We start from the raw sequence: 12156 nt of genomic DNA, 5'->3' as shown, positions 1-12156 counted from the left end.
TTAGGCCTAGGACATGGCGTCACACTTGTTCAAGTAGCCCGTCCGTATTGCCTCAGCTGTCCACCTAAGCACAGGCCTCTGACATGCCCTCATTTGAGAGCCCACATCAACTGCATAGCTACCTGGCTGCCCCGTTCTGTTCTCAGAGAATGACTCAACACAGATGTGACAACCTAAAGGGTCTGTCCCCAGCCGCTCTTCCCCCGCTACCCACCATTCGGGGCACCAGGTGCTTCCTACTTCCCCTTCCCGGCCACCATCTCTCCCTGCTTCCTGCGTACTCAAAGGCTCACCCCCATCACCCTCTCTACCCCTCCGCCACCACAGGCATTCACAATGTGGAGGGCGTAGCTGTGGACTGGATGGGAGACAATCTTTATTGGACTGATGATGGTCCCAAGAAGACCATTAGCGTGGCCAGGCTGGAGAAAGCTGCCCAGACCAGAAAGACTCTGATTGAAGGCAAGATGACGCACCCCAGGGCCATTGTGGTAGATCCACTCAATGGGTAAGTCTGCCCGGGGCCTTGGGTTGGGGAAGTGGGGGCCATGCTCATCTCAGAACCGGGGGAGGGCTGGGCGGTGGTGACTCACGCCTATAATCCCAGCACTCAGGAGGCAGAGGCAGAGGCAGGCGGATCTCTGTGAGTTCAAGGCCAGCCTGGGCTACCAAGTGAGTTCCAGGAAAGGCGCAAAGCTACACAGAGAAACCCTGTCTCGAAAAACCAAAACACAAACAAACAAAAACAAAAAAGAACTGGGGGAGGGAATCAGCAAAGCAGGGGGCCTGGAGGAGGCAGGCAGGCAGGCCACTGAAGCAGGAAGGGGAGCCTGGAAAAGAGAACAGGTGTCCGTCCGTCTTAAGGGTAGAACACGAAACTATAACGCGTACCCGGAAGTCTGCTTCTGGCTCTCCTAGTACAGAGCTCTCTTCTGGTCCCCGCCAGCCCTGTGCCTTTGGACCTGCCCGGTGCTTTTTGGGCCTACATCTTCCCATAGCCAGTAGTTCTCTCCCCATTGTGTGCTGTCTGAAATGCCAGATAACAGCGGATTTAGTTTTTCTTGTCAGCATTGAGTTTTGGAGAAGCCGGCCGTCCCTCACCCTTTCTCCATCCCTCCTTGCTGCCCTGCTGGCTGCTGTCCACCCCATAACTTTTCATTTTCTTCTGATCTCATCACTTTCCTGACACAGCCTTCTTGAGCTACCTGGTTCTGGCGGGATGTGCGCTCCCCAGGGGTGGGGAACCTTAGTCTCTGCCAGAGGCTTACCCAGCTCCAGGAGGCACGCACTCACCAGGGGTTTGTTAGATGGAGGCCAGAGGAAGTGCAATGTGTGGTTGGGGATAAACAGCTCAGAGAGACCCCCGGGAGGAGTTCTGGATGCCATCCAATGACTGGACGCACAAGAGAGGCTGTTGAGGCAAGGGTGACGGTGTGGTGCTGACCAGCCACTGCCAACAGGTGGATGTACTGGACAGACTGGGAGGAGGACCCCAAGGACAGCCGGCGAGGGCGGCTGGAGAGGGCATGGATGGACGGCTCACACCGAGATATCTTTGTCACCTCCAAGACAGTGCTTTGGCCCAATGGGCTAAGCCTGGATATCCCAGCTGGGCGCCTCTACTGGGTTGATGCCTTCTACGACCGAATCGAGACCATACTGCTCAATGGCACAGACCGGAAGGTGGGCAGGCATGTGTGCATTGCTGAACCCTGTGTCTGTGCAGGAGACTCCATGAGAACGTGGCTGTGTGTGTGTGTCCAGGCCTGTGTGCTTCTTATATGTTTACTCATGGCTCTAGAGATGTGCAGACCTGTGTGTTTGTGTATTGTGCGTGTTGACTTGCTTGTCTGAGACTGTCTCTCTGCATCTGACCGCTCATGTTCACAGTATGTGTTCACCTCTGTTCTTGCACATCCATGTACAACACACTTGGTATAGTCATGCACCAAAGTGTGAGCTGCTGAGGGACAGCATTTTGTGCATGTTTGTTCTCTTGGGTGGTTTTGTACTTCAAGAGTTATGCTGGTGTTTAGGTCTTGGACCAAACTCTGGTCTATCAGGTCCGTCACAGTACAGCTACTGGCCACCTCTATGGTCTCGTGTCTCCTCCTCTCCACATCCCAACACTCTTTGAACAAGCAACACTAGACAGTCTGATTCCTGGTACTCATTGTAAGACCTCTACTCCTGAGCCTTTGCTTCCTGGGGATCCACCTAGCTCCTCCTGGTCCCTCTTCCCCCAGATTACCTACATACGCAATCCAGAAGACAATGGGTACTCAAAGGCAAATTTGTTCTTAGTACCTATCACAGAGTGGCTTTTTTTTAAAAAAAAGATTTATTATTTATTTAGTATACAGAAGAGGGTGCCAGATCTCATTACAGATGGTTGTGAGCCACCATGTGAGTGCTGGGAATTGAACTCAGGACCTCTGGAAGAGTAGTCAGTGCTCTTAACCTCTGAGCCATCTCTCCAGCCCCAGAGTGGCCTTTAATAGATCTTAATAAATGTTAGCCAGGCGGTGGTAATGCACACCTTTAATCCCAGCACTCAGGAAACAGAGGCAGAGGCAGGCAGATCTCTGTGAGTTTGAGGCCAGCCTGGGCTACAGAGTGAGTTCCAGGAAAGGCTCCAAAGCTACACAGAGAAACCCTGTCTCAAAAAACAAACAAACAAACAAACAAAAAAAATGGATCCCAATAAATGTTTATTGGATGGAAAAATGAATGGCTGAATACTGGCTGGTGTGTATGTGTGCGTGTGCATGAGCGTGTGTGAGCCATAAAGGAGTATGAATGGCCGGATGAGATGACAGTATGGACAGTCTTTCTGGGTCACCTGAAGGAGTCGGCATTACTGGGGCCCCTAAGCATCCCTCAGGCATCTCTAGTTACCTCCGCCTCCTCAGAAACACCCCCCCCATTCCTAGATTGTGTACGAAGGTCCTGAACTGAATCATGCCTTTGGCCTGTGTCACCATGGCAACTACCTCTTTTGGACTGAGTATCGGAGTGGCAGTGTCTACCGCTTGGAACGGGGTGCAGCAGGCACACCCCCCACTGTGACCCTTCTGCGCAGTGAGCGACCTCCTATCTTCGAGATCCGAATGTATGATGCCCAGCAGCAGCAAGGTACTCCTTGGTCTAGGCAGGGAACGGTGGGCTGGTCGGATGGGACCCTGGGCTCCGATCTCAGGCTTCTGAGAAGTCCTCCGACTCTGTTCACGCCTTGTCCCGTGTCTGTGTTCTCTTTCAACACGATCTTCCTCTCCTGACCTCCTCTTACATCCTTCCCTAACTCTGCCGCCCCACCCCTGTGTTCCCCTCTCCTGCAGTGGGAACCAACAAATGCCGGGTCAATAATGGAGGCTGTAGCAGCCTGTGCCTAGCCACGCCCGGGAGCCGCCAGTGTGCCTGTGCTGAGGACCAGGTGTTGGATGCAGACGGTGTCACCTGCTTGGGTATGAGGGGTCTGGCGCGGGGCAAGGATGGGCAGGCAGCTCCAGCAGCAGAATGCCACGTAGCAGGAGTGCTCAGGTCTCAGTCTGAGATCAAGGAGGCAAAGAGGGGCCCTATGGGGCTGACAGGAAGCAAGGGAAGACTTCAGGAAGGCTAAAGGCAGACTGGGGGTGGAGATTGAAAGAGCTGGAAGATCAGGGCTAATGAATGAGGAATGAGACAGCCATGTGGGGAGGAAACTATTCTGAACTCCTTTTAACTTTAATTACTGTAGGCTGGGTATGGTGGCGCGTTTTTTTAATGGCCAAACTGGACCTTCTACTAAATGTCCAGTCGTTTACTCAGCCATCTCTCCACTTTTGCAGAGAACAACCTCTACAGTATGAGGTCGTTTTCAGTTTTTGTTTTTTTTTATAATCACAGCCAACATTCACTGAGCAAAGACTACCTGTTTTAAGCATTTCCCATGTAGTAACTTACGTATTCCCTGAAACGTCGCTTTGGGGGCTGGCATTTTTATTATTCCTATTTACAAGTGAAGACACTGAGCCCCGAGTTAACATAGACAATCAGACCTGAGAACCTGACCCCCAGACTCCATTTCTTAAAAACCCTCTGCACTTCTCACCTACTCACCCTTTCCCATAGTTGGAATCATTTTCTTATCACAGCGCCAGGAGTGAAAAGGGGGTCAGTAGCCAGGCGGTGGTGGCGCACACCTTTAGTCCCAGCACTCGGGAGGCAGAGCTCAGGTCGATCTCTGAGTTCCAGGCCAGCCTGGGCTACAGAGAAAGTTCCAAGTTGTCAGGACTATGTAGTGAGATCTTCTCTCAAAAACAAAATGAAAGGAAAATAAAAGAAAGAAAAAAGGAAAAAGGGGTCAGTAGAGACCCAGCTGAGAGCAAGGTGGAGGTCAGCTGAGGTTGAGCACATTGGCAGAGACCGTGGAACCAAGAGGGACCAGGGTATCAGAATTGTCTTTGGACGTTGTCATCATTAAGAATGGAGGCAGGGGGCTGGGGATTTAGCTCAGTGGTAGAGCCCTTGCCTAGCAAGCGCAAGGCCCTGGGTTCGGTCCTCAGCTCTGGCAAAAAATAAATAAATAGAAGAATGGAGACAGGGCTGGGCAGCGGCGGCGCATGCTGTTAACCCCAGCACTCGGGAGGCAGAGGCAGGCGGATCTCTGTGAGTTCGAGGCCAGCCTGGTCTACAGAGCGAGATCCAGGACAGGCACCAAAACTACACTGAGAAACCCTGTCTCGAGAAAACAAAAAACAAAACAAACAAACAAAATGGAGGCGGGAATGGATGAAGAGAAAGTATCACTGGACCAGGAGCAGCGTCCTTAACCATGACAGGGAACGTCCTCAGAAGGTCAGCACTGGTTTCTGGGAAGGCAGGGGAAGAATAGCCCAGAAGCACGGTATGGAGCAAAGGGCACACTCAGCAACTTCCAGGCCCGGTGGTCCATGGAGTAGAGGAGAGAGAACTGGCCACCCATGGGACCCTGGAGAAGTTTTAGAAATTGGAGAGAAATGGAGAGTGCAGAGCTCAGGGCAGCCGACACCGCAGTCTGGGCTCCAGGTTACCATCTGCATAGGCAAAGGCCTGCTTAGATGCTGAGGCGGAAGTGATGGCGAGGTATCCCCGATGGGGACAGGATCGGTGGAGCATGCAGAGGTCTGGGGCTTGTCTTCACTCCTGCGGTGGAGCTGATGGATTTGTGAAAGAGAAAGCCCAGGGCAGGACCTTGGGGACCCCTGAGATGACTCCTGAGGGCGGTTCAGGAAGTCTGCCGTGGACCACACAAATCTCTGATGTGTGGTAATGGGCTCTCTGGAAACTGACTCTCACACTTCAGGGAGATACAGAAATTGCCGTGTTGCCTGACAAAGAGTTACCGCGTCTAACCAAATATTATAATAATGCTCGTGGAGGATTATGTACTAGGGGGAAAATGTTACTCTGTATATTATCAAAAACAATAAATCAAAAGAGACGTACGGGAGTCTTAGCACCACGGCCTGGGTCTAACCTCCCTTCCACCCCTGTGGTGCCCACAGCGAACCCATCCTACGTGCCCCCACCCCAGTGCCAGCCGGGCGAGTTTGCCTGTGCCAACAGCCGCTGCATCCAGGAGCGCTGGAAGTGTGATGGGGACAATGATTGCTTGGACAACAGTGACGAGGCCCCGGCGTTGTGCCGTGAGTCACCCTTCCCACCCCTGGTGGCCTCTGGAAGTGCCTGGCCCTGAGTGACCTGAGACCTGGAGACTCTACCCTCTCGCTGACCCCTGACCTGTCCGCCCTCCCCAGATCAACACACCTGCCCCTCGGACCGGTTCAAGTGTGAGAACAACCGGTGTATCCCCAACCGCTGGCTGTGTGACGGAGATAACGATTGTGGGAACAGCGAGGATGAGTCCAATGCCACCTGCTCAGGTGTGGAACGGGGCCACCGTAGATGGGAAGCCAGCTCCGGGGAGACAGGGAAGCCTAGGGAAGGAAAGGAAAGAGCCTGTGTGCTCAGAGCAGAGGGGAGGGGCCCTGGGCAGGAGACAGGGGTCTACCGTTCCCTGCCAGGATGGACAGACCAACGGAGCTGGGTTTATGGGGAAGCGGGTACAACTCTAGATGGAGATGAGGAGAAATGTGGATGGAGCCTGTTCCCAAAGATCCCAGAGACCCCTTGGGAGATGGAGTCAGGCACAGGTGTGATTGGGGGACACCAGAAAAGAACACCTCAAACAGAACAGACATGGGAGCAGAAGGTGATGGGGGAGGGGAGGACAGGAAGAGAGGACTGGATGATGAATACTTACATCTGCCCTCCCCCCCCCACACACCCCCCCCATCCCCCCCCAGCTCGCACCTGCCCACCCAACCAGTTCTCCTGTGCCAGCGGCCGCTGCATCCCCATCTCTTGGACCTGTGACCTGGACGATGACTGTGGGGACCGTTCTGATGAGTCAGCCTCCTGTGGTAAGAGGGACAGCAGGGAAGCCGGGCTGGCCGAGGGGAGGGGCAGCTCATGGGTGGGGGCTGGAGAAGCTTGTGTAAGTTATCTCCGTGGCCTTGGTGAGTTTTGTCCACAGCAGGGGTCTAATAATAGCACCCGCCATCACAGAGTTGATTGGGGGGCGGGGGCGGGGCTCAGTGCTCACGTTGGTGCCTAGCAGGGGTGAATGAGCAGCGTCCTGGTGAGCCTCTCACCCCCATCTGGCTAAAGGCTCCTCCTCATGTAAGGGAGGGTCCCCCCTTCACCACTTGCTCAGCGTGAGAATGTGTGACTTTGAGGGCCGGACTCAACTGTTCCTTCTCCCCGACAGCCTATCCCACCTGCTTCCCCCTGACTCAGTTTACCTGCAACAATGGCAGATGTATCAACATCAACTGGCGATGTGACAATGGTAAGAGCCGACCTCCTCCTCCTTCCTGCTGCTCCTAGGAAAGCCAGGAGCCACCTCCAGGCCCCAGATGGAGAAGGGCGAGACCTTAGACTCAAGCTGGGGTTCTCTGCAGGACACTGAACCCCTGAGGGATTGGCTAAGAGAAAAGAGGAGGAGCCAGAAATTCCATGGGGACACCAAGGTTCTGCTGTGCATCGTTCCTTCCTCGGCTGGGCAGAGCTGCCCACCCCTCTGGCAGGATTCAAGGGGCTGAGGAAAGTTGAGAGAGGATTAGAGGGGAAAACAAGGAGCCTAGTGCCCGTCCCCTTCTCCCTACATCCCTATCTCCCGGGGTCCTCACTGCATGCCCCAGGCTCTGGGCTTCAGGCTTGGAAGCACGCCTGGAGGTCAGCCATAGACCAGGTGATGTCAGCCCTGAGTCACAGAGGCCTTGGGTGTGCGTGATCACACATGCAAGTGATTGTTGTGTGTGCTGTGCCGGGCTCTGTCCTGTCGTGTGCTGTGTGTGCCGGGCTCTGTCCTGTCGTGTGCTGTGCTGTGCTGTGCTGTGCTGTGCTGTGGTGATGGGCTGTCCTGGTGACTCCAGCCCTGGCTCACGTGTGAGGATGGGTTGGGTCAGTGCCACGTTACCCTCTTCCTTGCTGTGTGTCAAGTGCCAATGGTCGTCCTGGCGGTTTCTGTGTTTCAGAGAAGGATTGTGGGGACGGCTCTGATGAAAAGACCTGTCCTGAGCCTGCCGGTCAGTGCATAGAAGCACATGCACCATCACCCCAGAACCCCAGTCCCCTAGGCTCCCCGGCCCAGAGCTGCCAGGGCGCGCACGCATACACATACACACACACACACACACACACACACACACACACACACACAGGAGTCAGGAGTGGAAATCACAGGGTCGAGGCGGCAGAGAGGACACAGGGCAGTCCAGAGGAGAGAAAGCCACAGGAGATATGGAGGGCTCTGAGACCTGGGGAGGAAAAGCAAATCCAGTCACAGGGGACGGGGAGCACACTCCAGAGGACTGGCTACGCAGTCTCTGTGAGGCCTGTTAGTACGAGAGGAAGTCACTCCCAGGGCTTAGGAGGCAGGATGTTCACCCAGACACCTACTTCAGAATTCCCTAACCTCAGCTACAGGCGAACCCCGGGGAGTCAACACCCAGGGCCAGTGTCTGGCCGTGTCCAAACTCGGAGTATGGTTGGATAAAGGCCTTTCCAGCCAGCAAGGTCACACCTAGGCCTTCCTTCCTCTCCCAAACCAGAGGAACCTCTACCTGGCCCCCAAGAGGTTCCTGTTCCCACACTCTGCTGCAAAGGATGTCCCCACCCTCAGCTTTCTGAGACTCAAGGGGGGAGGGTCCTCCTGGAGCCCACCCCTGCCCTCCCCACCCGGTGGGCCATGGTGCATGCTGCAGTCTATGCAGTTTCTGTGACTTTGCGGTTTGTTGTTTTCTCCGTGGGGGTGGGGTGGGCTGTGGGCGGGAATGCGGGGGCAGAGTGGGCCGAGCCGGAGTCACAGGAAAGGTGGTCCTGCTGACCAAATCTTCCCACTCTCCCCTCCCCCCCCCCTCGCCCCAGACAATGACTGCGGGGACAATAGTGACGAGGCCGGCTGCAGCCACTCCTGCTCTAGCACCCAGTTCAAGTGCAACAGCGGTCGGTGCATCCCTGAACACTGGACCTGCGACGGGGACAATGATTGCGGAGACTACAGCGACGAGACGCACGCCAACTGCACCAACCAGGGTGAGCCCTCTGGACCGGCACTCACTCAGCCCAGCCAGCCACCCGCCCCACCCGGAGGTCGCTGAGGTTTGCCTCTTGTCCTTGAGGAGGCTCCAGTCTCACGGGAAAAGACGAGATTGCTGGCAGACCGTTGCCACACACTGTTGAGATTGAGGGCCTGACTGTCGGGTGGCCTTAGGTTTGCAGTTCTGCAACTTGTTATCTGAGTGGCCTTGGGCAAGTTGCTTCATCTCTGTGGGCCTCTGAGTTTCCCTTATAAAGTGGGGTAAGAGCGGGCGGCCCCGATTAGTGGGGGGGTTAGTGAGGTAGGCACAGAAACGCAGCACAGGGATGTGTCTGGGAAAGCAGGGCTGACCGGACGTTTAACCAGGTGTGGTGGCTCATACCGATAATCCCACCACACGAGATGCTGAGGCAGGAGGATCCATCTCAAGATACAAGGTCTGGGCTGTGGAGTGAGGCCCTGTCTCCAAAAGAAAGAGGAGTACGGAGGATTGGAAGGAACCCACCCAGTGCCCAGGAGAGAAGGCTGAGATTCCTGGAGGGACAGGCCCTCTCTGGGGGTGTTGGTTTCTTAGCTCTGGACCATCACTGTCATAAAACACTGCAGAGCTACGATTGTTCTGGCTTTTGGAAAAGTCCGAAATGCCTTCTTGCCCCCCTGTGAAATTTACTATATTTTAACACAGGCATATTAGTCTCCTAAGGTTTCTGTAGCACATTGCCATAAACTGAGCGTCTTAAACAACAGAAGCTCACTGCTACACACACAGTCCTGGAGAGCAAGCTGTCCTCAGGGCTGGCTCCTCCTCAGCCCATGAAGGAAAGCACGTCCCTTGTCCCTTGCTTCTTCGGAAACCTTTGGCCTCCTTTGTGCTAGGTTCTTTATCCTTGCTCTATCTTCACCATCTGGTAGTGTCTTCCCTGAGTGGGCCTGACCCTGGCTCTGCATTTTTCTTTTTATAGAGACATTAACACTGTTAATTAGGCTTTATGACCCCAAAGCCCCAGTGATTTCAATCGGCAAAGACACTATTGCCAAACAAGGCGGCCTTGACAGGTGTGGTGGGTGGTTCAGCATCCTTTTAAGGCTTGACATTTCTTCAAGCCTTACGTGGCCCCTTGCCCACCTGCTACAGTCTCTGCCTCAGAGTTAGAACTGTGAATACTGGATGCCATGGGCCAGCCGCTGTGCATCCAGCTGAGAGACAGAACCAAGAGGGTCACGGGAGGATCAGGAAACAGTAACTCAGTCTTCAGGATCATCTCTAAAAAGGACTTGGGAGTGTAGGAAGGAATCCCTACAGGCTGTGTGAAGCAGGTGTTGCCCTATAAGCTGGGAAGACCTGGATGAATGTCTTCCTCTGCCTGGACTCCTTCCTTCAGGCAATCTGTGGAGATGGGATGGGTGGGGCCTGGTGTGTGGGATCAGAGACTGATTGGCAGCCATAGTTAGCCTGTAGTTCTGAGCTGGCATGGGCCTAAGACCCTTCAGGAGGCTGGTGATTCGACTGTAGGAGAGTGTGAGACTTCTATGGGGGGGAGGGCAGCTTGAAGACCACAGGCAGGCAGTCGGGTGAGAGAAGCCTCCTGCTTTGACAAGGGACAGTGGCTACTCCGGAAGTGGCAGCTTCCAATAGCATGTGAGAGTCAGGCCGAGGCTTGACCTGGGAGGCAGTGGAGAGCTTTGGGAGGTGGTACAATGTTGGCGACACTTTTCAAAGACAACCCCGGAAGGAAATTAGATTGCACTGAACTTCAGGCCCCTCAGGGAAGGAGAGTCAGCTCATAGGCACCTGGTGAGAGTTGAGACCCAGAGAAGAGAGTCCCAGGCCCGTCATGGCTGGAAGGATGGAGCCGAGGGCACACTAAGACCCAGCCCAGTACCTGGCCAGTGTTCACACTTGGCTGGCATTTCTGTGATGCTGCCGGCCTTACGGGGTCCGATGGACCAGTGAGCTTGTGCCCCAACCCGGCCCCCAGGCTACACCAGTTCTCTGCACACAGGGAATAACTTGCTGAGACCTCTGGGCCCCTCACTCACCCACCTCTGACCCGTGCTCTGCCTGCTCCCCCTTCCTCCCGACTCTGATTCCATTGGCTCCAGTTTCCAGGTATCTCAGTGGTTCCCGCTCACTTCATTCCTGTCCCTGCTCAAACGATTTCTGCTCAGAGGCCTAGCGACAGTCTTGTCTGAAATATCACCCCACGAGGCCGGCACCATTACTGGTCTTGTCTCCACAGCGTGTGTCCTTGTTCGAAGTCAGAGCCTCGATCTGTCTCCCTCCACTAGACCCTAAGTTATGTAGGGGCGGGAACTTGATCTTAGTCTCTGCCAGCACCTGGGACGGTGCCTGGAACATCGCTGGCCCTCAGTGAGTGTGGAGTGATTGAGAGAAACAGATTAGGCTGGATGCATTTGAGCTCTGTCCTGACAAAATGCTTAGCGGGTCCGCATCCCGAGGGTAGAAAAGATGACCACTGGGGCCCTTGAAGGTGTGACATCTGGGTCTCTTGATGGGTCAGGGCTCCCGGGCTATCAGCAGGCTCACAGAATGCTCCAGACCTCCTCAGCTCGGCATCCAGACCAGGCAGAGGTGGTGGGAAAGGTCTGACCCGGAGTGCCTCTCCCTCCCCATCCTGATGTACACCTCTCTACCCCACCCCACGTGCCCCGTCTTCTCCAGCCACAAGACCTCCTGGTGGCTGCCATACTGATGAGTTCCAGTGCCGGCTGGACGGGCTGTGCATCCCCCTGCGGTGGCGCTGTGACGGAGACACTGACTGCATGGATTCCAGTGACGAGAAGAGCTGCGAAGGGGTGACCCACGTTTGTGACCCAAATGTCAAGTTTGGCTGCAAGGACTCAGGTAAACAGAGGACTAGAGAGACCTCAAACATGGCAGCGTGGGTGGGAGGAAGCCATCTTGAAAACTTGGCCTCGGCATGGTGTTGTGGGGAGGGGAGAGCCAGAAAGGGCCAGAGTCTGTGTGAAGGACCCCGGGTGGGAGGGGGGGGCAGAATTGAGAGTCAGCACCCCCTGCGGGTGCCTGCCATCTTAGTCACCCGTGTGAATGACAGAAAAGGCTTCATGTGGCTCATAGTGGGCTCCAAAGCACCTCAGTGATGACCCTGTTAGGTCAGCCCACTGGGTCTGGGCACGGCACAGAGAGTCCCAATTTCCAGGCCTGGCTCCTAAGTTCTGCGCCCATCCCACCCCGCAGCTCGGTGCATCAGCAAAGCGTGGGTGTGTGACGGTGACAGTGACTGTGAAGATAACTCAGATGAGGAGAACTGTGAGGCCCTGGCCTGCAGGCCACCCTCCCACCCCTGTGCCAGCAACACCTCCGTCTGTCTGCCCCCCGACAAGCTCTGTGATGGCAAGGATGATTGCGGAGACGGCTCAGATGAGGGCGAGCTCTGCGGTGAGGTCCTGGGGTCGGCCGTGTGGAGAGGCGCCTGCCTGGGGCAGGTCTTGTAGGAAGGGGGTCTGGGGCAAGAGCGGGCAGTGTTCAGGGTGTGTCCAACCCTGTGCAT

The 12156-nt window shown here is 55.2% G+C and overlaps 1 protein-coding gene across 1 annotated transcript in view; it reads left to right on the top strand.

The window, feature by feature from the left end:
* The window catches only part of Lrp1 (LDL receptor related protein 1), an 80479-nt gene that overhangs the window by 29426 nt on the left and 38897 nt on the right, over positions 1-12156 (top strand). Inside the window, exons 12-22 of the mRNA XM_036169737.1 lie at positions 328-508; positions 1461-1683; positions 2934-3135; positions 3339-3464; positions 5526-5666; positions 5778-5903; positions 6327-6443; positions 6791-6871; positions 8452-8619; positions 11307-11489; positions 11844-12044. Of these exons, the coding sequence (XP_036025630.1) occupies positions 328-508; positions 1461-1683; positions 2934-3135; positions 3339-3464; positions 5526-5666; positions 5778-5903; positions 6327-6443; positions 6791-6871; positions 8452-8619; positions 11307-11489; positions 11844-12044 (1749 nt within the window). The remainder of the gene's footprint in view (positions 1-327; positions 509-1460; positions 1684-2933; positions 3136-3338; positions 3465-5525; positions 5667-5777; positions 5904-6326; positions 6444-6790; positions 6872-8451; positions 8620-11306; positions 11490-11843; positions 12045-12156) is intronic.

The sequence above is a fragment of the Onychomys torridus genome, chromosome 20 (assembly GCF_903995425.1).
Source record: "Onychomys torridus chromosome 20, mOncTor1.1, whole genome shotgun sequence".
Lineage (NCBI taxonomy): Eukaryota > Metazoa > Chordata > Mammalia > Rodentia > Cricetidae > Onychomys > Onychomys torridus.
The sequence above is the reverse complement of the archived record's forward strand: the minus strand, read 5'-3'. Positions and strand labels throughout refer to the sequence as shown.